We start from the raw sequence: 24,117 nt of genomic DNA, 5'->3' as shown, positions 1-24,117 counted from the left end.
TAGGGGACCTACAGGGTATTTTAGCACCATCTTGGTGTTTGAACTGAGAATAGCATCTTAGGAGACTGCCTCGTGGTTTGGTTTGGTTTGGGGCTTCTGTTACCATTGAGTTCCAATCAAAGGCAGATTAAAAGTGACTTTTTCCATACTGACTGGGTCATCCTCTTTCTGTGGGGTTTATGGGTTCCTTCCTTAGATTAGTGGTGTCCTTTGGGGAGCCCAGTAAGCTTGCTGCTGTTCCAGCTGGATTCTTACAGTGGGTTCATCGACTGAGAGACTGGAAGGATGTTCAAGATGGAAAAGACCATTTACTCAAACCTCTATATTTGATAGATAGGGAAACTGAAGCCTAGAGAGGGAAAATAAGTTGCTCAAGGTCACAGAAGGAGTTACTGGCTAAGTAGAGACTGTAACCCAGACCTCCTGATTCCCAGGCCAGTACACTTTCTATACAGCATGGTTTTGCCCATGTTTTCTCCTAAATAGCCCCACAACATGGTCTCTCTTTTTTCTCATTCTCCTCCCTTTTGATCTACTCCCTGGAATCCGGCTTCCTTTTAATCATCCCTCAGAATCTTTGAAACTTCTCTTTCTAGGTCTGAGCCAAAAGGGGCCCACCCCATGATGGCTATCTCTTTGCTGGGATCAACAGGCTGGTCTCAGTGAGTCCTGTGTAGCAGTGTGGTGCAATGGAGAGAGCAATGAATTTGGTTAGTCAGCTGTGTGGCCCCAGGCAAATCACTTAACCTCTGAAACCCTGGGTTCAGATTCTAATTTGACCATATGACTTGGAGTATCCCCCCCTCCCAAGTCCTGTACAACCCACCAGTAACTACTACCAAATTTCTCAAGGAAATGACTGTATTTATTATCAAGCTGTTCATGCTGTTTCCCATCAATAGAAAGTAAGCTCTTTGAGGGTTAAGTACTGGGTTTTTTTTTTGTTTGGTTGTATCCTCAGGTCTAGTGCAATGGCCTACTACTTAATAAGTGCTTGGTGAATGAATAAATGAGGCCACTTAACTGGTCTAACTTCCCCCAGTTTCTTTACTTGTAAAATGAGGGGGGTGGAAGAGGTGATTTATTTCTAAGGCATCTGTTCTCAAAGTGTGGTCCAAGGACCTTTCCTGAGACTTTTGCAGGGTATCCGAGAAGTTAAAACTTTTTTCATAATAATACTAAGATGTTTTCACTTCTCATATGGTAAATGTCAATAATAATCCATTTAAACAAAAGCTATGGGGAGTGGGGAAGTGGGGAGACCAATTCTCCATAATTTTTAATGTAATGTATTTATTTTATGTAAAAATGTAAATTTAATGTAAAGGAGACTGGAAATCAAAAGGTCAAAGTATCTCACAGTACTAAATCTATGACTTTAATAGTAGTTAGGGTTTCTACGAGCTTAGGAAGAGATCAAAGAGTTCCAGGAATCCCAGGGGAGGTGGAGAGCCCTAACAGCTGGAAAAAGAGAATGAATATAGGGGTTAAGGGGGAGAATAGAAACTAAACGGATCTCTAACTTTCCTTACATCTCTAAATCATATTATCCTGTTCTCTCGGAGTCTTACAGGGAAGTCTCCCAAGGTGCCAAATCTGAGAGGCTGGTAAAAAATCAACCACCAAAAGGAGAAGTGGGAGAAGGGGGCTGGTTTCCAGAGATGAGGAAGCTGAGAAGTGAAACTGCAAATGTAAAGGGAAAGAGCATCTTGCCCAGGTAGGAAGGAGTGGGGATGGGGGAGAGCTGCAGGCAGGAAGGGTGATTTCCCAAGGGTTGCAGGAGCATACACAACTCAAGGGATTACATCAGAAACCAGCTATTCAGCACAGGCAAGCAGCCAGTCCAGCCCAGTTCAGCCCGCCCCTAGCCACCTCTAAGTTCCATTTTGGGAAAAGGGGGCAGGGCCAGGACACTCCCAGTGAGGAAAAGAGGGGGATGGGCCCTACATCACTAAGCTTGAATGGGAACGGGGGTGGTTGGACAGTCCAAGAAACTGAAGCCTAAATTCCAGCCTCAAGCTGGCAGGATACTGTAAAATCCTCCAACTGAATAATACAAATAACCACTCATTTCCATATAGTGTCATAGTTTGCAAAATGATTTCCTTACAATAGCTCCGTGAGATAGGGAAGGCATTATTATTCCCATTTTACAGATGAGGAAAAAGGCACAGTTCATTCAATAAAGAAGAAACTTCTTTCCCACTGAAAGTTTAATCTCTGGTACCCACTTCTCCATGCTTATCCTTATGCTAGATAAAACTTCATGGTTCTTTCAACTGCCCAGCTCACTTTCAAAAGGGGACTATTTCCATATTCCCCTTTTTCATTCCTACAGGAAGTTGGCTCCTCAGCTGCATTCCTCCACGGCAACTGACACTTCACCTCCAGGCTGAGGAGCTTTTTCTTTTTCTTCTTCTTTTTTTAATCAGAAATCTAGGAGACATAGGAAATGGTTGATTACTGGGTGAGAAGAATTATTCATAGACTCATTGAATATCTGGGTAGGAAAGTTGTCTGGAAGGTGGAATGTCAAAACTGGAAACAAATTTAGTACCAAAAAACTCCACTGAGAAGGATTCTTGAAGGTCATCTAGTCTAATGAACCTTTTCTTTTTACCGAGGGGGAGACAGTTGCCAAAGGGAAGCAGTGCCTTGCCCCAGGTGATACAGTGTTCGCCAAAAAACTCGGAATTGGCACGTTTCCTAAATTCTAAGCCAAGGCTCTTTGCCTTCCCTACCTCTATTCTATAAAGGGAAAATTGAGGATTAATGAAGCAGAACTGGGTTTTAGTCTGCTTAGGCTGGGAGGTGAGGGAAATAATCAATTCAATCTTGTTTTCCTTCACCTTTAAATCAATTCAATAGCTATCTTTTCTGTTACATGCTGTGTATCCAGGTCCAGGCTAGGAGGAAACTTCTAAGTTTAAAAAATATTTTGCTTATTTGAGCTTATCTCATTTTATGCTTGTGAGGGAAAGGGAATCTTATCTTTCTTTATACTAACTAGTTTCACCCCTAACACATTTAGATATTTTGACAAATCTGTTATCTTGTCCATGTGGCTTCTCCCTCTGATGGGAATGGTGAGATTACATCCCATTCATGCCTTCCCATCCATTGCCACTCTTGGTGCATGTACTGGGCCCTATTCAAGGGACTGAGGGCCTTCCTCTGGATTTCTTGACTGTTGTATATCAGTAGCAGTTTGGGGCTGTGCATGAGCTATCCCTAACTGTGGCTACTTGAAAGGCCACTCTCTCTTTTTTCCAGTTACCTAATTATCAAATGAGGTTCCCTTAACAATGCTCACCTCTAGCACAGTTCTTACTGAGTGACATGTTTTAGCCTTATCAGGCTAATCATGTGTTAGATCTGTCTTAATCAGGTGTTCTTTTGGTTAGGTTTGTGCTCTCTCTCTAAGGAAGGCAGTGTGGTCAAGTGGGAAAACGAGTTAAGTCAGAACCTGAATTTGTCACCAATTTGATGTATAAGCTTGGTGAACACCTTACGAAATCACCTTGGGCTAGGCACTACTTCCCTTTGGCAAAAGTTGGGCAGAAGCTGCAGAGAGGCAGATTTAGGTTTGGTTTAAGGCAAACCTTCCTAACAATTAGATTTAGTCTAAAGTGAAATAGGCTGTCTCATAGGCAGTAAGTTCATTGGAGCCCTTCCAGTAAAATCTGGATAAGCCCTTGTTACATACAGTAGAGAGAGAATTCTTGTTCACATCCAGTTTGAACTTGGTGACCTCTGATGTCCTTCTCATTCCAAGATTCCATGTGATTCTAAGGCTCTGGATAAGTTTATTCCCATCTCTGAGCCTCAGTTTCTTTACATTCAAAGTGCATATTAGAATTCCTGCACATCACACATAGACTATTGATGTTCATTATTGTGGGTGCTCCCTCCCTCCACTGACTGAAACTCCTCTATGGTTCGAGTAATAGCTTTCAAGAGTTGTTATGTGCTCTGTTGATATGGCATTAAGAACTCCGTGTCACCTGTAATGGTTATGAGAGTTATATGTGTTGGTTATCAACCCCCAGTTAGACTGTGAGTCCCATGAGGTCAGGGACCATGGCAACTCAAGTGGGAAGTTTAATTTATTTGATTAATTGGAAGGGGCTGTATGTGGATAAAGGGTTTGCATTCTAAACGGGGGAAAGAAAACAATTGTCCTTCAGAACTTTTATTATCAGGGTATTGGAGGGAGTTAATTCCTGAGGTTATAAAGAAGAGAAACAAAAGAGAGGGTAAAAGAAGGAATATATTCCAGTGTGGAAAGGAGGAAGAGGGAGGTAGAACTTATTATTTCTCATAATTGGGGTGAGAATACAAAAAATGAAGAAAGTGAGAGGAAATGTATTTCCTGTCATCTGAATTAGACAAAAGAGAATTGAACACACACAGTTTGAAGCAGAAATATAGATAAAAAACTCAACATGAGTAGGAAGCAGGGTGGTAGTTAAGAGTACTAGGGAAAAAATTTGTTGCTCAGTCATGTTGACTCTCTGTGACCCAATTTGGGGTTTTCTTGGCAAAGATACTAGAGTGATTTGCCATTTCATTCTCCAGCTCATTTACAGATAAGGAAACTGAGGCAAACAGGGTTGAGTGACAGGCCACATTTGAACTCAGGAAGACAATCTTCCTGACTTCAGGCCTGGCACTCAATCCACTCTGCCACTCAGCTGCTTGAATGGATTGGTAAACAATGTTAAATTTACGGAGAAGTTCAGAAGAATGAGTCCAGGGAAAGTATTTAGAGGTTGTTGGTACTTAGAAGAATGCAGTTTCAGTTGAGTGGTAGGAATGAAAGTCAGATATTCGACAGTAAGTAGCTTGAGGGCAGGGCAGAGTTAAGTATTTTAAGGATTGCTGAGCTCATTTGTAGACTGTGGGGGAGGATCTAATAGATTAGGACTGATTGAAGATGGGTAGAAGGAGGTTTGATTGAAAGACTAAGCTCTCGGAGAAGATTGGAATAGGATCTGCAGCTGAAAGGGGGAGGGGAGTTGGGCTGACTTCCTCTATACTACTTCACTTGGTCACCTCACAGCTACTTTAGACTTTAATTATCATCTCCAAACTGATGATTCTTAAATTTACTTATCCAGCCTTAGCCTCTCTAATGACCTCCAGACTTGCATCTCAAACTAGGTGTTCATCAGACATCTTAAATTCAGCATGTATAAAATGGATTATCATCTTTTCCCCAAACCCTCTCCCCTTCCAAGCTTTCCCCACACCATCCTTTCAGTTCTCTAGGCTCTCAACATAGGTATCACCATCTGCAAACCCTCTCTCACCACCCCCAACCCCACCCCATATATTCAATCTGTTGCCGAAGCTTTGTAGATCTCACCTTTGCAACATCTCTCCAATATACTCCTTTCTCTCCTTTGCATCTGGGTGGCACAAGTGGATAAAGTGCCAGGCCTAGAGTCATGAAGACTCATCTTACTGCATTCAAATCTGTCCTCAGACACTTACTAGCTGTGTGATCCTGGATAAGTCACTTAACCCTGTTTGTCTCAGTTTCCTCATCTGTAATATGATTTGGAGAAGAAAATGGCAAAGCACTCCAGTATTTCTGCCAAGAAAACCCCCAAATGGGGTCACAGAGGGTTGAATGTGACTGAACAACTTCTCTTAATATTGTCACCACCATAGTGCAAGTACTCTTTACCTTACACCTGAACTACTGTAGTAGCTTATTGATACTGCCTGGTACAAACTTCTCTCCACTACAATTGGTCCTCTATGCAGCTACCAGGTGATTTTCCTAATGCTCAGGTCTAATCATGTCAACCCCTACATACACACACACAAACACTCTCTGTCTGTCTGTCTGTCTGTCTGTCTCTCTCTCTCTCTCTCTCTCTCTCTCTCTCTTTCTCCCCCCCCCCCCAGTGGCTCCCTAGTATCTCCAGGATCAAAAACAAAATCCTCTGTTTCAAGTCCAAAGCTCTTCTTCATCACCTAACCCCCTTCCCCCTTCCCAGTCTTCTTACACCATACACCCTTACCCCACTCTTTGATGAGTGACACCAGCCTCTTTGCTCTTCTCCAAGAAGATACTCCCATCCTTCAGCTCTGAGCATTTTCTCTGGCTGTCTCTTATGCACAGAATGCTCTCCCTCATGTCTACCCTCTGACATTCCTGACTTCTTTCAAAGCCCAACTGAAATCCCACCTTCTAAAGGAAGCCTTTCTCAATCCTTCTTAATTCTAGCACCTTCCCTTGCATTATTTCCAATTTACCCTGTATATATTGTTTTTGTATTCCATGTTGTCTTTCCCCATTAGCTCCTGGAGAACAAGCACTATCTCTTGCTTTTTTGTATCCTCAGTGCTTAGCACACACAGAACCTGGCACATAGTAGGTCATTAATAAATGTTTATTGACTAACTGAATGACCTTGGCAAGGAAAAAGACCACCTACCTCTTTCTCAAAGACCAGAACAAAAGTACAGAGAATAAGAATATTGAAGTGTGGAACAGAGAGAAGTGTGGAGTAGAGAAGGTGAGATCTACAAAGCTTCGGCAACAGATTGGATATAGGGAGTGGGGTTGGGGGTGGTGAGAGAAAGTTTGTAGATGATGATACCTAAGTTGAGAGCCTGGAGAACTGAAAGGATGGTGGTGTCCTAGACCGTAATAGGGAAGCTTGGAAGACGAGAGGATTTGGGGAAAAGATGATGAGTTCCATTTTATACATGCTATACTAGATAGTTGTGATTTTTCTTAGTAAAGTAAAAGATGAGGTCTTCTGCCAAGAAGGGGGCAAAGGTTGGCATAAATGTCTTGAGAAAGGAGGGGAAAGGTTTGGAACTCTCACTGTAAGTGGTAAGACAGAGTCAGTTGGGGAAGAATACAAGGATTTTTGAGTAGCAACGAGGACTCATCAGGGGTGTTCAAAAGGGCTTTTAATCAATACTGTAGACTTATTTGAGTTTAGATAATATAAATATGTAACAGACCCAGTTTGCATGGTTTCATTACTTCTTTCAATTGTATTCACTAACACCTGAGTAGGAGCAGAGGGAGGATGGCAGAGGTTGGAGTTTGTCAAGAAATGAGTGGTAGTAGGACAAAGGAGCAAGAGAATCGACAGAAGAGTATAGCTTTTAGTTGAACTGGTTAACCATGTGGTCCAGATTATGATGGGAAGAAGTGAGGTGAGAGTAGGAGTGATGTACTAGGTGTTACAAGAAGAGTAGGCTTAGGAAGTATGAAGCAAAGGGAGAAATGGAAGGGTGGGAGGATGAGGTCAGTTGGGAATTTCATAATTCAGGATCAGATGAGATAATGTGAAGCACCTTGTAAATATTAAATCATAATATAATTGCAAGCTGCTATTATTATCATTATATTGGCAGTGTGCTATAATGAATAAGAGACCTAGCCTCAGAGTCATTCAGGAAAACCTGGGTTTAAGCCTTTTACCTCTGACACATACTGGGTGTGTGACCCTGTGCAGAATAGTTCCTGATTAACATTGGTAGAGGGAGTTTCCTATAACAAGGAAATCACAAAGCTAGTCTATATTCCTTAATATTATTATTATAATCTTTGAGGAAGCAGTTATTGGTGATGGTGAGATCTAAGATATGATCTTCCCTGTATGTGGCTGAGATGGAATGAAGATTTAGGTCATGGGAGTTTAGGAGGGTGGTGAACTAGGAGATTAGAGTGTTTGATGATGTCCCTAAATATAAGGGCATGGGTTGGGATTGAGAGGAAGACTGTGAAAGAATTATAGATAATAATAATAATAGTGTATATGCATATAGTATGCATGTTATATATGCTACATGTAGTATACGTAGCTTAAAGGTTTTCAAAGCACTTTATAAATATTATCTCATTTTATCCCTAGAGAGGTAGGTATTTATTACTTTTATTTTACAGATGAGGAAACTGAGGTTAGGAGATGTTAAGTGATTTGCCCAGAGTCACACAGCTAGTGTTTGAGTTCAAATTTAAATTCCTCTTCCTGACTCTAGGCCTAACTCTCTATCCATTGTGCCAATTTGAAAAAATAGAAAGATTTGGATGTCAGTAATGACAACAATGAGGGTTGGAATTGGGTGACAGAAACCAGTGGGGTGAACCTCAAAGAAGGAGAGGTTGCTAAGTGATGGTGGCAAAGAAAGGGCCTAAAGAAGTGGCAGTGATAAGCAAGAAATGCCTATTTTTCCTCCCATATTATTATGTTGAAACCATGAGGGAACGAGCAACTAGTTACTGGAGAGAGTGGCAATGTACTCAAAAGGGAGCTTGAGCCAGATTTCTTTGAGTGAAAGAAGATGAAAAGAATGTGAGATGTGAGATCTGAGTAAATGAAAGTGTCTAGGATGAGAGGGAACTTGTTAAGAGGTGTGGTTTCCAGGGGGCAAGGAAGATAGAGACTGTGGAAGAGTAGGATTTAGGTGGGTGAGGATGAGGTGAGGAGTGGTAACTGGGAGAAAGGAATTTTCACCAACTCAGTCTCAGAGATAAGGTATGATAGAGGTGGAAATTTGTTAGCCATCTGAAGCTGTGTGTTGAAGTGACTGGGTCTAGAGTTAGGAACACCTGAGTTCAAATCTGGTCTCTAATACTTATTAGCTATGCCACCCTCAGCAAGTCACTTAACCTCTGTGTGCCTCAGTTTCCTCAACTGTAAAATGGGATAATAGTAGCAACTACCTTACAGGGTTATTGTGAGAATTCTCTCTCTCTCTGCATATATATTCATATACATATATGCACATATATGTGTTTATATATACATATATCACATGAGCATGCACACACATATACATACATATACAATCTCAAATGAGATAATGTTTGTAAAGAGCTTAGCACAATGCCTGTCACATAGTGGGTACCTAATACATTTTTCCTTCTATCCATATGACAACTACCTGTTGTCCTATGGCTCCAGTATCCTATGATAGATTGTGATAAATTGGATCTCCCCCCCTAAATACCACCAGGTAAAGCCCACGGAGAGACTGGGTTAGATCTCTCTGGGTCAGTAACTACTTGGTCCCTAGGGACAACACTGAGCTCACATTTAGTGGCAGTTCCTTGGCTTTATTTCAAGATAATAGGGGATAATGAACAGCTATAAGAAACTACACATAGAATATGTACTAGGGTCTCTTTTTGGTCTTGTGTTTGAGGCCCTAGTCCTTGGTGCTTTCCTAGCAGTGAAAGGCATGGTATCTAAATAACCATGGCTTGGTCAAATGGTTTAATGGCCCAGGGCAGAGTAGTCACAACTTGTTGTAAGGCAAAGGGTTCTGGCAGGGACTTCTGAGACAAGGTGGCTTGCAAACATAGTCCTTGAAAGGGGCTGAGGCTTGGGAAAGCACTAGCTGTATGGCTGCAGATCTATTTGCTTCTGGGTCTGGGAGCTTACTTTGTTCACTGGTATTCTCCATAGTCGATGGCCTTTTTCTGCACAAGGTTGGTGCTTAATGTATTTTTAAAATGTTGTACTGTAGTTTGAGGAAAGCCTTATGTAAGCCTCAATAAAAGGAAGTTATCATTACCACTCTACTGTGAACTCCCTGAGGACATGGTCTGGGATGTTGCTCTCTGATACACAGAAACCATTACGGCCCCTTGTATACAGTAGGCACTTAACGCTTTAAAATTCGAATTGTACTAGGTACACAAGCAATGTTGTGAGCTCAGTGACCACAGACGGGCTGAAAAGAAAGGCAGATCCCAGGTCGCATCACCCCATCAGATCCAAGCCAAGGCCATTCTGGCTGGGGAATTTCCCAGTTTGGCTCCTACATTTACTCAGGACTCCTCCCTCCTTCCTTCCAACAGCGTCTCTTCGGTTCCCAAGCCATTCAACTACTGGCTCCCGCCAGAGGGCACGCGCGTTCCACTGAGCTAATGCCCCACTTCCGTTTCTCTTCGATTTCCTTAATGCGCATGTGCGCCTTCTTCTTCCTCAGCAGCTCTCCCTCTCCTCCGCCCCGCTTCTTTCGCGGGTCATTCCTAGTGCGCCTGTGCAAATCCGGATTTCTCTCCAGTCTTCCTCCCCGCCCCCTACCGTGTCCCCGGAAGCGTTAGCTCCCTTCCCCTACTGGGGCTGTGACACGGCGGAGTAGCGGCGCTCTAGGTGCCACCACCACCATGGTTCCAGCTGTCTGCGCCGCTCGAAAGGCTACGTGGTGAGACTGGGCCGAGCTACTGGCCCCACAGTCCGTAGCTGGGTGAGTGAACCTCAGACTCTTGCGGAGGTTCGAGAGCCTGCCTTACCTTCCGGAGTGGGGCAGCCTGATCTCTCAGGGTCCTCTTCCCCCCCACCCTCTGTCAGAAATGGGCTCGTCCGTTCCTCTCCTTTTCCCGCCCCCCCCCCGCCCCTGTGGAGGGAGGGTCTGGTTACCATGGAAACAGGCCGATCCTCACCCTGCGCTTCTCCCCAGTATTCAAGCTATCGGAAGGTGGAACATGGCGGGGTGGGAGGAAGAGCGGCTTGGTATAAATGCTGCTGAGTGCTCTGGCCCTGAAGACTGCTTGTTTGCGGCCTCAATTGCCTCAGCTCCCCTCTCCTAGGGGTTGCCAAGTGTCGGGAGGAGGGAGGAGGATGGCTCAAGGATGTGGGTTGTCATGGTTATCGAAGTTCTCCCTGCCAGCTGACTGCACGTTGGACCCCGACCCCGAAGGCTCCGCCCTCGACCTCCACACTTCCCCTTCCCATGGCTTGGATACACGTGGAGACCACTGGGCGAAGCAGGCAGCAGGGGTGCTGAAACTGGAGGCTGGAGCCCTGGAGCCCTGGCCATGGCCGGCCAGTTCCGCAGCTACGTGTGGGACCCCATCCTGATCGTCTCCCAGATCGTCCTCATGCAGAACGTGTACTATGGCTCCCTGGGTCTGTGGTTGGCGCTGGTGGACAGCCTGGTGCAGAGCAGCCCCACTCTGGACCAGATGTTCAGCCCGGAGGTAAGGGTCCTCGGAAACCAGATGTTCAGCCCAGAGGTTGTGGAAGGTCCACATTCAGTGTCTCTGGAACGTGCTCGTTCAGTCAGTCACGCCTTCACTAACAATCACTTTCATTCATTCAGCTACTCAGTGGCTCATACTTTCAGCCAGTTATTCAGTCACCCACTCACCCAGCCAGTCATCAGTCAGACTAGCCACCTGGTCAGCCAGCCAGTCACACTCAAGTCACCCACTCAGTCACCCTGGTGGGCAGGAAGTCCCTCATTCAGTCCTCTCATTCACGCAGCTCCTCAGTGTGTCACTTGGTCCCTGTTTAACTTGGGCACCCAGCCAGCACAAATTTGTTAATCATTAAGTACTTACTGTGCACAGAGATTTGTGCTTATACAAAGCTGCAAAGGTGAGCTAAGACAAGTTACCTGTTGTCATGGAATTTATAATATAGTAGATCGAATTGAAACACAGATGCAAATCATTATGTAATGTGTTACATGATAAATAAAGAGGGTGAAACGAAATAGTATTTGAGGTCTAAAGAGGAACGGTGTTACTTAATGGGGGGAGTAGACATCCTAGAAATGGTATTTGACTTGGGCTTTTTAGGATGGGTAGAAATTGGACAGGTGGAGTGGGATGGGGGAATGGGAGGAGTGGAGGGTGGGAAACCATTCTAGGCATTGTGGCAAAGATTGAGACAGGGGAATTCAGGGCTCAGTCAGAGACAGTGTGGTAGTAATGGAAAGAGTACTGGACTCAGAGTCAGGACACCTAAGTTGAAGTCTTAGCTCTCTTTACCACTTACTAGATGTATAATTTTGAAAAAAAAGTACTTTTCCCCTTTCAGAGCTTTGGTTCCTTCATCTATAAAAGGGAGACAATTGTACTTAACATTATTATCTAGCTCACTGGAAGAGTGGTGAATGGAAAGCACTTTGTAAACTATTAGTCACTATAGAACCAGGAATTGTGATTATCATTCACTCAAAAAAGTTTTGGGTTGTCTGTTGGAGGTGGACTGGGTGTAAATAAAGATCAATGAGACCCAATCTCTTTGCCTTAACAGAGCTTCCCATCAGGAGTCTAGGGCTGGGATAAGCTAAGACCCACTGATAAGTACAATATATACAAAGGACAGAGTATGATAAACATAAGAAAAGTACAGAGTCTACCATGTTCAAAGAAGGTAAAGATCAGGAAAGGTGGCGTTTAATCTGAGCTGGAAAAGATTCAGGTAGAGTTGAAGGGCACATTGTCAGAGACAGGAAGATGTAGAATATGTAGGGAGATAGTGAGCAGTTCATTGGGTTGGAGAGCAGAGTGCCTGAGGAGGTAGTATAGGGAGATGAGGCTGGAGGAATAGTCAGAATCCACTACCACCTTTCTCCTCTAGACCTTGCTGAGACTCCAGGGACATAGTCAAAGCTACCCAGTAGGTACTTTTCCTGGAGGCATAGCCTGGGCCAGGATCTATCATCAGGTTATTGGGTACTTATGTACCCAACTGGGCCTCAGTAGCCTCAGGATTTAATTTCTCACCCACATCTGAATAAAAATGTGCATAGATCTAGGCAACACCTACCTAGCCCTTATTTGGTAATAGGTTCTGATCTTTTTCCTCTTTATTCTCTTTGAGCCTCAGTATCTTTACTTGAGAAAAACGGGAATATTTGATTCTCAAATAGAAGTTTTTTGTTTATGTGTATATAAATAATTTTAAAATACTATGTAAATCTGAGCTGTTATTAGCATGTCATTTCATTATCATTATCCTGCTGGGGTTCTTGATCCAGGCTCTTGCCGAAAAATCATCTTCGTATCCAGTGTCACTCCATTCATTTGTGATTTCTTCCTTCTCTGTTCTTCCTCAGATCCTGGGCTTCTCTACTGCCCCTGGCCGTCTATCTATGATGGCCTTCATTCTCAATGCTCTTACCTGGTGAGTATCCCCAGCCTCACAAGGCCACATGGAATTCCGAAGACAAAGCTTCTTTTGGCCAAGTATTAGGGCTATCCTCTCAGATTCTCACTTGATATGAGTGCCCCTTTCAGGGGCAGGTAGGTGGCTCAGTGGATAGAGTGCTGGCCCTGGATTCAGGAAGACCTGAGTTCAAATCTGGCCTCAGACACCTACTAGCTATTTGAACGTGGGCAAGTCACTTAACCTTGTTTGCCACAGTTTCCTCATCTGTAAAGTGAGCTGAAGAAGGAAATGACAAACTATTCGGGTGTCTTTCCCAAGACAGCCCCAAATGAGGTCACAAAGAGTTGGACATAACCACGTGGAATTCCTAAGACAAAGCTTCTTTTGGCCAAGTATTAGGGCTATCCTCTCAGATTCTCACTTGATATGAGTGCCCCTTTCAGGGGCAGGTAGGTGGCTCAGTGGATAGAGTGCTGGCCCTGGATTCAGGAAGACCTGAGTTCAAATCTGGCCTCAGACACCTACTAGCTATTTGAACGTGGGCAAGTCACTTAACCTTGTTTGCCACAGTTTCCTCATCTGTAAAGTGAGCTGAAGAAGGAAATGACAAACTATTCGGGTGTCTTTCCCAAGACAGCCCCAAATGAGGTCACAAAGAGTTGGACATAACCGAACAACTACAACCCCTTTTTAGGGAGGAGAGAAAAAATGTGAGCTTATTCAGGCATCTACCCTATTTCTAGTTTCCATAGAAAAGTAATTCTGACAGGTTTATATCTGTATCTTTCTGCCATATGTAATGTGGTCTTGAGATAAGACCATTGAGCTGAGACCCAAGAGACAAAGATTCTGGGTCTCCATTCTGTTGTGACCACCCTGGGCAAGTCACTTCTCTCTGGTCCTCAGGAACTTCATACATAAAATGATGAAGTTAGACTATGTAGTGTCTAAAGTTACTTCATGCTGTGATATTCTGTGTATGTTGTTTGCCCATTTCCTATCCTTACAACTGTTGTGCTTCATTCCGTCTAATCAGTGACCTGTCAGATGAGTTCCCTTCAAACTGCTAGATGCTTCTCTCAAAGGAAGGCCAACCCAGCCAGTGATCTCTCTCCATTTTGTCCCCCATGACAGTGCTCTTGGTTTGTTATACTTCATCCGTCGAGGGAAACAGTGTTTGGACTTCACTGTCACAGTCCACTTCTTCCACCTCCTGGGATGTTGGATCTACAGTTCCCATTTCCCTTCATCGCTGACTTGGTGGCTGGTACATGCTGTTTGTATTGCCCTGATGGCTGTGATTGGGGAGTACCTCTGTATGAGGACGGAGCTCAAGGAGATCCCTCTTAACTCTACTCCCAAATCCAATGTCTAGGAGATTGGTTTCTGGGGCCATGTATGCCCTCCAGGTCTTTTTGCTGGCATTGAGAGGATCTTGGGCACTGTGAAGTTGACATTGGTGTGGGAGAAGCAGGCTCCACCAGTCAGCCACAGGGCATAAGCTGAGGCAGTGGTATCTGCAGGGAAGAAATGCATCAGGAAGAGAACCTTTCCTATGGGCCAAGGCAGATTAAAAGGAGCAAGCAAAAATCGGAGACATCTCACTCCACTATTTTTCTCATCATCCTTTTTTTTTTTTAAAGAAAAAGATCAAGAAACTCATGATAGGAGTAAATCACTTGCCTGTCTAGTCACCCTGCCTACTTGGGATAAATATAACTTCTCCAATTTTACTGGACCAAAGAAGTTCAGTTTGGGATAATAATGTGTTTCTGTGGATGGGGAGGTCATAAATGGTATGGTCATCAAGGCTGATGGAGGCACAGAATGCCAGTGAAATCCAAAGCCTTCTACCCTGAAACACACATACTGGCCAGTGACCTTCCTTTGGCTCCACCTTGTCTGTCCTGTCCCTTGCCCCTGCTTCCTACGCGAGGTAGCTCCTAGGACCCTCGGCAATTACTCCCTCTTCCCTTGGAACTATAGTACAGATGGGAATACAAGGTTACTCAGTGATGGGACAAGCACAGTGTTCCCATCCAGGGTTTTTCTCTTTCCCGTTGGGGATGATGTGGCTAGGAGGAGGAGGGAGTGCTTCGCTGTCGAGATGCTCCTTCGGGGAAGGATTTCCTGTTGGAGTGGCTGACAGCTCCTTGACTTCCTTTGTACAGAAATACAGTATTTTCCAGTTCTGCCTGTGCTGACTTTGTGTTACTGTGATAAGCTATTGGGAAGAATGTCTCACAAAGGTGCAGGCCTCTTGTTTCCCCTCCTGGGTTGTAGGGGCAACATTTCCATTGTACAAGCAGAGCAGGATGGTAGAGTGGAAAAAACACAAGAACTGGAATGAGGAGAAGGGTTCCAGTCCTGGTTTGGATACTCACTAGTGATGTGACCAATGGCCATTCTCTTAAGCCTCAGTTTCCTTACTTGTAAAAGAGGGATAATACTGATCCAACCTGACTCACTGAGCTGTTGCACTGACTGCATTTTGCAAAGCCTTAAAGTGCTACCGAAATAAGAGTTATTAATAAATTTGTAAAGAACCAGTGTGCTTTGATGAAGAGAATGCTAAACCAGGAAACTGCTTTCAGTCCTGTCTCAGTCAGCAACTAACTGTGATCTTGAGCCACTAACTTCCCCTTTTGGAGCTTCAGTTTCTTCATCTGTCAAATGAGAAGGTCAGACTAGATGACTGAAGTTCCTGTCCTGCTCTACCATTTCAGGATTTAGATAGCCCTCTGTCCTGCTCTTACCATTACAAGTCCAGTCTACTCCCCCTCCCAGGCTCTAAGGAAATTGCTTTCGAAACCAAGTGGAGAGAAACCACCACCATCTCCTGATCATTTCTTAGCCCAGCTGACAGTGATGGTAAAGTCTCTGTTCTGTTCCACATTTGCCTGGCACCTACTTTTGGTGCTAATGAGTCATAGTAATTTTTGCTTCTTTATGGAGAAGAGGTGTGAGCCAGAAACCTGTCCCAAAGACCTGTAAAATGCCAAGATTTTTCCACTTTACTAATTCCAGAGCTGGGAAGGGAATGTAGATTTTACTTTAAGAAGTCACTGAATTTCCCATGCTGCTCTGGATTTTAATGTTGTAGAGGGAGGGTTAAAGGCTAACTAGGTTCAAATTTAAGAAGGCAAATGCTTGGGTGGAGAAACACTGGGAAAGGGTAAAGCTTGGACTATGAGGGAAGTCCAAAAGGTGGTATTTTGCCATACAAGGAGATGGAAGAGAGTGACTTTATTAAAGTTTAATTCTTTAAAAGTGGGGAAAGGCATAGAAACTGACATAGGTTTTCTGTTTTGGAAGGGGTCCAGCTTCATACCCAGTGCATGAATTCTCTCCACAATGGTCCCAGCAGACAAAACCCCAAGTTTTCTTATCCTGGTTAAATCCCTGCATCTTATAAGGGAATGGTGACTCCATAGGATATTATGAGAAGGGAGAGCTGTAGAAGGGCATCCTCTTTTCCTTTTGCTTCAGTTGATTTGAAATTTGATTTCTGGTATAGTGGAATAATAAGTAATGAACTTAAAGAAGGTACTTCTAATTCCTTCCTCACAGGCCTGTTAGGAAGCTTAGACTCAATAACATCCTTAGAGGCTTGCAAAGCAAGCCTTAACGCCCTATTTACATGACAGTCATATGGCCTGGCAATGCCGTCTCTTAATAGTTATTGTAGATTTGAAAAGAAGTAGTATGGTGGAAATAGCACTAGTTAGAGGTCCTGGGTTCTGCTGTTTACTATACTGTGACCTGGGCCAATCAACTGCCCTCTTTGGGCCTGTTTCCTCATCTGTAAAGTGAGGATAATGCTTTCTACACTAACTTAGCTCAAAGGACTGCTGTAAGGCAAGTGCTGTTTCAAAGTGAGCTATTATTATTTGGACCTCACATAGTAGGAAAATCTCATTAATACTGGGAATGCAGAGTTTCTAATACGTCAACTCTGACAGGTCTGCTTCCCTTCTTTCCAAGTTGACTTTCTAAGGAAGGTTTGCTGATACATGGCAAAATCCATAAAATGCAAGACTCCTGCTTCACAGGAAGGTTTTTAATTGCAAAGGATACATTGAGCTTCTTTTCTCAGCATGGGACACTGGGGTGGTGCTACCTAGGCAGGAAACCAGTGGGTGTTAGTCATTGGCTCATGTGGCTTAGCACATGGCAGTAAAGGATCTTCTTTCCTTTGGACCAGGAGAGGGTTTGGCTCAGGGAGGCAGGTTCCATGCACTGTCCCAAGCTTGCTTAGAACCAAACAAGAAGCAGAGCAGTGCCCAGCAGGTGCCAGGGTAGGAGGAGTAAAGGGCCTGGCCCACCAGAACCCTTAGGGCTGCATAGCTCAAACAAGTTCCCAGGAAAGTGAAGATTCCTAGATTCCTTTTTTAATGTCTCCCAGATCAGGGTAGCTTCTTCTTCACAGTCCTGGAGGGTAGTCAGGGCACAGGCGTGAAACTCTTCCCAGTACCTGCAGCCAAAAGGACCAGAGAAGTAGCCTCTCAGGGCTTTGTATACTTTAGTCAACAAAAGCCTTATGATAAGCCTCTTCTATGTATAAATGTGTTAGGTGCTAAACACAAAGACAAAAACAAAATCCCTGTCCTCAGTGAGCCTGCGTTCTACCAGGGATTGTGCTGGTAGTGGGATCTAACATGTACACAAATGTGATACAAGGAAAACTGAGGAGCGAGACAACAATTACAGAACAGGGAATCACTCTGGAATTTCAGATTTGGAAGGGAGCTCAAGACTGATTTATTTATTTATTTATCCATCCATTTATTTATTTAGTTTATTTTTTTGGCTAGGCAATGGGATTAAGTGACTTGCCCAGGGTCACACAGCTAGTAAGTGTTATGTGTCTGAGGCCGGATTCGAACTCAGGTCCTCCTGAATCCAGGGCCAGTGTTCTATTCACTGTACCACCTCGCTGCCCCAGAAGCTGACTGATTTAACTCTTACCCTAAAAAGAATCTCTTTGACAGCAGATTTGCCAGCAAGTCTTTGATTAAAGGCTCCCCAAAAGGGGATCTGCCCCCCATCTCCTGAGGCAGCCCATTCCACTTTTGGAGAGGTCTAACTGTTCAGCTTTCTCTTACATTAAGCCCTAAATTTGCCTCTTGCACCCTTTTCAGTTTAGTTCTGCCCTTGGGCCAAAAAGAGCAAGTCTAATCTCTCTTCAACTTGACAGCCTTTCAAATACTTAAAATCATGTTCTGACTGAGTTTCTTTCCCAGGCTAAACATGCCTAGTTCCTTCCAACAGATCTTCACATGGCATCTACTTGAGGCCCTCCATTATCATGGTGCTCACTGGTCAAGTTCCAATTTATCAGTGAGGGAAGGCTTCTCTTAGGAGATGGTACCTGAGCTTAGTCTTATTGGGAGAGGTTTCTGGGTGGCAGAGATGATGGAAAAGTGGATGCCTAGCACGGGACATGTGCCAGTTTGAGCCTGTAGCATAGGAGATACAATGTTGAGTGCAGGGAAGAGACAAAAGTCCAGTTTGGCCAGAACATGGAGTGTAGAAAGCAGAGAAGCAAGAAAAACAATTTGGAAACCTGGGTGGGAGCCAAATTTAGAAGGGCTTTAAATACCAGGTTAGAACAAATGTGAAACCATTCGAGATTCTTTGAGCAGGGGAGTGGAGTGATATGGTTAGACCTGTGTTTTAGGAAAATTATTTTAGTAGTTCAGGAAAGACTAGAAAGAGGGAAAAACTAAAAACAGAAACCAACTAGAGCCTATTAAAAAGCCTAGGAAAGATGTGAAAAAAGATCTTAACTATGGTATTACTCCATGAGTGGACAGAAGAGGCTAGGTGGGTAGTGGATAGATTGCTAGGCTAGGCATCAGGAAGATGTAAATTCAAATTCAGCATCAGACGCTAGCTGTGTGACCTCGAGCAAGTCATTTAACCTGTTTGCCTCAGTTTCTTCAACTGTAAAGTGAGGATAATAGCATGATGATCAAATGAGATAATATTTGTAAAGTTCCTGGCATGTAGTGAGTGCTATATAAATGCTAGCTATTATTATTTTTATTTTAAGAGATGTGAAAGTAGAATCTAACAGACTTGGTAATTCATTGGCTTTGGGGGATGGTGAAGGTAGATGAATATTCAAAGATGATTCTTAGGTTACAAATCTAGTTGATTAGGAAGATAGTATTCTCAAGAGAAATAAGGAAGTTTGAAGGAGGGGTAAATTAATTGGTGAAGAGAATTAGTTCTGTTTTTGGATATGTTGAGCTTGAGTTGCTGACAGCACATCTAGGAAGAAGAGGACTACAGCTGAATATTTAGATTTGGAAGTAGAGATGGGTAGAGATGGTAACTAAACCAATGGAAGCAGATGTCATCGCCAAGAAAAAGAGCATAAAGGGAAGACAAAGGCACGGGACAGAGCCTTGGGGACCCGCTGCTAGAGGGGTAGGAGATGGATGGTCTGACAAAGGAGACTGAGGAACAACTTGGGCAGACAGATAGAAGAACTAAGTGAGAGCAGTGTGATGGAAGTTTGTCAGTTAGGAGGAGGTGATTTAACATTGGCAATATCTGCAGAAAGGTCAAGAAAAGTGCTGACTGGGAAGCTGTCCAATTTAGTGGTTAAGAAAGCACTAGTAATCTTGGAGAAAGCAGTTTCATTCCAGTGGTGGGATTGGAAGCTAGATTGCAAATGGTTAAGAAATGAATAGGTGGTGTGGAAATGGAAGAAGCAAATGTAAATTATTCTTTTGAGGAAATGAACAGTGAAAGAGAGAAGAGATGAAACTTGAGAGGATAGCAGATAAGGTAGATGAAAACCTGTTTGTACTGGGGAGGGAGCCAGTTTAGAGAGACCTTGTTCATTCTCTTTTTTTTTTTTAAAGGCAATTGGGGCTAAATGACTTGCCCAGGGTCACACAGCTAGTAAGTGTCAAGTGTTTGGTCTGAGGCCGGATTTGAACTCAGGTCCTCCTGACTTCAGGGCCAGTGCTCTATCCACTGTGCCACCTAGCTGCCCCTAGAGAGACCTTGTTGATGAGAGCAAGAGAAGACATGGTAGAAGAATGTGAAAGCCAGGACACAAGTAGAGAGGTTTTTCTTGGCAAGGAGAAAGGTCACTTCTCTAAGAAGCTAGAGTAAAGGAGAGACAGCAGGAAATAATTTAGAGAGGTTCTGAGGTATGTATGAAGTAAGTCCATGAAGGGAGTTCACAAGCGGTAAAACAGGAGATGAGAATGACTGTTAAAAGGGAAGAGGTCTTGGTGAGAGGAGATTTGGAATAGTCACTGTGAGGAAACAGAATAGGCAATCAAAGAAGAACAAAAGGATTGCTGTACAGCACTGAGGGCTTGGTTGGTCTTCTTAACTTCAGACCTGGCACTCTATCCACTGTGCCACCCAGCTGCCCCATTGTTTATCATCTGGATATATATTGTAACCAGTGGTGTCCTAATAAATGTTTAACTGCAGTATACACACACACATGTATGAATTTGTAGTGGACACAGATGTGTGGCTTCTAGTATTAATCAGATACAGAAGAGTGAGGTGGAAAAATCAGATAGCTGGGGAGATGTAGGGTTGACAGCCAATGAATGACAAGACAAAGGGGCAAAGGAATTATGGGGGAAAGACAATATATGTGGCTGAACTAGCTAATTGTGGGACTATGAAGGGAGGAAAGTGAGGCCAAAATTGAGATGAATTATTTAGATGACGTGAGGAGAAGAACATGGTGCCTTGGTGTTCTAAGGCATATTTTGCTATTTGGGGAAGAGGGAAAATCAGATTTAAAGAGGCAGTAAAGAATTCAAAGTAGGACTTCACTGAATCCTGGCCTTATCTTCACTATTTAGTTGTGGCTTTCCCTGGGGAAAAAGAACACCAATTGGGCTTGGGAGGCAGGGGATCCTTTTTTTTGCTGTGTGACCTTGTCCCCATCTGTACTTCAATCCTTTCAGGTAAGTCATAGAATTATAAGAAAGGAGCCTTAGGGATTAATTAGTTCTACTACTTCATTTTTCATTGTAAACTGAGGCTCCGGCAGTGATTTGTCACACAGTGAATTAGTGCAAAGGCAGGATTAGAACCCGTATCCAGCAAACATTTATTAAGAGTGGAGATGCTAGAGAAGGTAACAGACTTTGGATCAGACCTGACCTTGTCCAGTGCTCTTTGCGTGAAAGACCATGAGTTTCAAAGAAACTTAAAACCACCAGCCTTCTGACAGGTCAGTAAAGTATTTCCTTTCAGGTAATGGCAGATTTTGCACAGCTTTCCATGAGAAATATTCTTTATCACCATCAGAAAATAAGGCTTGCATGGGCACCGTGGGGAGGTTATGAAGGAACACAAATTCCCCTTTCAAATACCATGGGTAATTAATTCCCCGAGGGTGGTTGGTTGAGCAGCTGCTCATTAGTGGCAAGAAATGAGGTCACCCTTAGGGCATCCTAGTGAAGCAGGTGAAAAGGAGTGAATGAGAGTGTCATCTCGGTTCTTCTGATCTCAGTCCCCTTCATCCTTCCAACCCTTCCAGGTAGGACCTGTGGGGGCCACCAAGGCTGGTGGGGGATACGTGAGGCAAGTGGCCTGCAGAGGAGGAGGAAGGATGAACGTTACTCACCCACAGACTGCGGGCAGCCCCTGTGCCTCAGCCATGCTGCTTCCCAGCTGCAGTACACAGGCAGAGAATCCTCGGTATACTTGAAGGCATTCCACCTGGACGTCTTGAGCCCTGACTGAAGTCCCTGGAGTAGAAGGCAGGGAAGAGGAGGCAGGGAATGGGATGGAATGAGCTAGCCCTGCTCTGTATGGAGTCTTAGTATAAGTCGGTAGCCCAGCTCCCCCGACCCCCACCCCAGTCCCCAGCCTGGTACCTGTTGGATATGACTGAATAACAACTTATCCCAGCCCCCACATCCAAACTCTAGCTCTCCTGTTGCTCCCTCTGTGCCCTAGAGAGAGCATGCTCTTAAAACACCACAGCTCACTCCTTTCTCTCAGGGCCCTCCCGGGCCCTTTATCTCCATCTTCCCATCCCACCCCAGCTTTCAGTTAAGCTCATTTTGCCCCAGGCAGTGAGAGAGAAAAGTAAGTTGGGGCTGAGCTGGGAAGAAAGGAGCCAAGGCAGGCTCAAGGACCAAGGGAGAGGTTCCGCGGGTAGAGAGCAGGAAGCCTACCGGAGTGGGAGGTGGGGGGGGGGGAGAGAGAGAGAGAGAGAGAGAAGAGAGAGAGGAGAGAGAGAGAGAGAGAGAGGAGAGAGAGAGAGAGAGAGAGAGAGAGAGAGAGGAGAGAGAGAGAGAGAGAGAGAGGGAGAGAGAGAGAGAGAGAGAGAGAGAGAGAGAGGGGGAGAGAGAGGGAGAGAGAGGGGGAGAGAGAGAGAGAGAGAGGGAGAGAGAGAGAGAGAGAGAGAGAGAGAGAGAGAGAGAGAGAGAGAGAGAGAGACGGAGACAGAGAGAGAGAGAGAGAGGGAGAGAGAGAGAGAGAGGGAGAGAGAGAGGGAGAGAGAGAGAGAGAGAGAGAGAGAGAGACGGAGACAGAGAGAGAGAGAGAGAGGGAGAGAGAGAGAGAGAGAGACGGAGACAGAGAGAGAGAGAGAGAGGGAGAGAGAGAGAGAGAGGGAGAGAGAGGGGAGAGGGAGGGGGGGGAGAGAGAGAGAGAGAGAGAGAGAGAGAGAGAGAGAGAGAGAGAGAGAGAGAGAAGAAACTGAAGGTGTTAAATAAGAAGAAACGCGTCAGGGGCGGAGGCTAAGCCTGGGCGCAGAGGCTGCCTGAGAGCGCACATGCTCTAGGTCTGGAGGATCACAGGCAGTTTGCGTTGGGCAAGAAGAGCGCGCAGCTCAGGGACTTAACTGGGACAGAAGGCGCACAGTCGCAGCCCCAAAGAGAAGAAATGAGACCGCAGAAGTGAGAGTTTGCCTTGGGAGGAGAGTGCGCACCTTGGGGGCTGGAGGCGGGAGGACGGATGTTGAGGAGTGGACAGAAAGGGCACGTCGCAGAGGGATGCTGTTAACGCTTCAGGATATCTTGGGTGCCTTACCAAAGGAGGGCAGCAGCAGCAGCAGCGCCGAGAGCAGAAGACCCAACGCCATGGTCCCTCTCAGCGCAGTCTTCGGGGTCCCATGTGGAAGACAGAGCAGCGGAACCCAGAGCCCAAACCGCTCACGCTTAGCTTCATCTGCGCCAACTCGTTAGCTCCTACCGCTTGGCTCCCTCCTCCCTCCCTCCGCTGCCCAGTGTGCGGCTGCTTCACCGCCCCAGGTTCCGCACCTGGCCAGGCTCACTGGCCAAGACCAGCTGCCGCCGGGTCCCCACCAGAGGCTTGATAATAGATAAGTATCAAAGGAGGAACTGTGGGACCGGAGTCCTACGAGGGAAAAGGCACTGACTGGATTCAGAAGAGTTGGATCCAAACCCTTCCTCTTAAGCTTACTACCTGCGTGATCTTGCGCAAATCACCAACTCCACGGACTCATCTGTGAAGTGAGGGGGTGGGAACTATGGCTTCTTAGATTCCTTTCAGCTCAAAATCAAAATCTGTCATCCTACGATCCTATGGTCATAGATCCAATACTCTTATAAGGGAAGAAACTGAAGTCCAGAGTCAGAATCAGGAAGGAATCTCTGGCTAAACTTAGAATCCAGGTCTCCCGGTCCTCTACATCTTTTATCCAATCTGCCAGATTGCTAATCCTTTTCAATAAATTATTTAAAATATCAGTTTGAATCAATGATAAGAACTCTGGTTTCCGAAATCGAGAATATAAGTTCTAATTCTGGCTCTGACTCTAGCCAGCTGAGTGATCCTGGGCATTTCACTTCCCCTTTTGGGTCTCAGTTTCCCCATCTGTATTAATGAGGATCTCTAAGGATCCTATCCAATTCTAAATTTAGCCTTTCCAAATTGGTAAGAGCTGCCAGAGGCTTGGCAAAGATCAGGATGATGGTCATCCCACAGTAAAGCATCGGAGGCTATATTGTAAGATCAAAATTGTCTGAATATATCCCCTACCACACAAGGGTACAAGTGCCCACTCCAGATTGGCACTCTGGGAGGAACTGCATCCCTTTTTCCTTTTCTCTCCCGGAGATAATTTTTGAGGTGGGGAATGGAAAGGGGAGGGTTCTGAAGCCAGAGCTAAACAATTGTGACGTCCAGATCACGATGAGCCCTACTAGCTGGCCAGACCTGGGTTAGCCCAGGATTAATTCTGCTCTGCAGTTAAGTCCCAGCATTCTTG

The 24,117-nt window shown here is 44.7% G+C and overlaps 2 protein-coding genes across 3 annotated transcripts; one reads left to right on the top strand and one right to left on the bottom strand.

Moving 5' to 3' along the window:
* Nucleotides 1–9,987: 9,987 nt before the first annotated feature.
* SYS1 (SYS1 golgi trafficking protein) lies at nt 9,988–15,076 on the top strand. Of its 2 annotated transcripts, none has more exons than XM_020984087.2 (4): nt 9,988–10,230; nt 10,654–10,963; nt 12,832–12,899; nt 13,921–14,012. In XM_020984087.2, the coding sequence occupies exons 2-4, from the start codon at nt 10,802–10,804 to the stop codon at nt 13,952–13,954; spliced, it is 264 nt and encodes an 87-aa protein (XP_020839746.1). In that variant the 5' UTR covers nt 9,988–10,230; nt 10,654–10,801; the 3' UTR covers nt 13,955–14,012. The 2 variants fall into 2 exon arrangements, with proteins under 2 accessions (XP_020839746.1, XP_020839744.1); XM_020984085.2 differs by lacking the exon at nt 13,921–14,012 and adding an exon at nt 14,019–15,076 and having other exon boundaries at nt 10,001–10,230.
* A 1,864-nt stretch (nt 15,077–16,940) lies between these two features.
* Nucleotides 16,941–23,084, bottom strand: LOC110206583 (neuritin-like). The gene is made up of 3 exons (XM_020984090.2): nt 22,917–23,084; nt 21,502–21,625; nt 16,941–17,358 (listed from the first exon to the last, which is right to left on the bottom strand). The coding sequence occupies exons 1-3, from the start codon at nt 22,966–22,968 to the stop codon at nt 17,139–17,141; spliced, it is 396 nt and encodes a 131-aa protein (XP_020839749.1). The 5' UTR covers nt 22,969–23,084; the 3' UTR covers nt 16,941–17,138.
* Nucleotides 23,085–24,117: the final 1,033 nt, after the last annotated feature.

The sequence above is a fragment of the Phascolarctos cinereus genome, unplaced genomic scaffold (assembly GCF_003287225.1).
Source record: "Phascolarctos cinereus isolate Bilbo 61053 unplaced genomic scaffold, phaCin_HiC Scaffold_2;HRSCAF=192, whole genome shotgun sequence".
Classification (NCBI taxonomy): Eukaryota; Metazoa; Chordata; class Mammalia; order Diprotodontia; family Phascolarctidae; genus Phascolarctos; species Phascolarctos cinereus.
The sequence above is the reverse complement of the archived record's forward strand: the minus strand, read 5'-3'. Positions and strand labels throughout refer to the sequence as shown.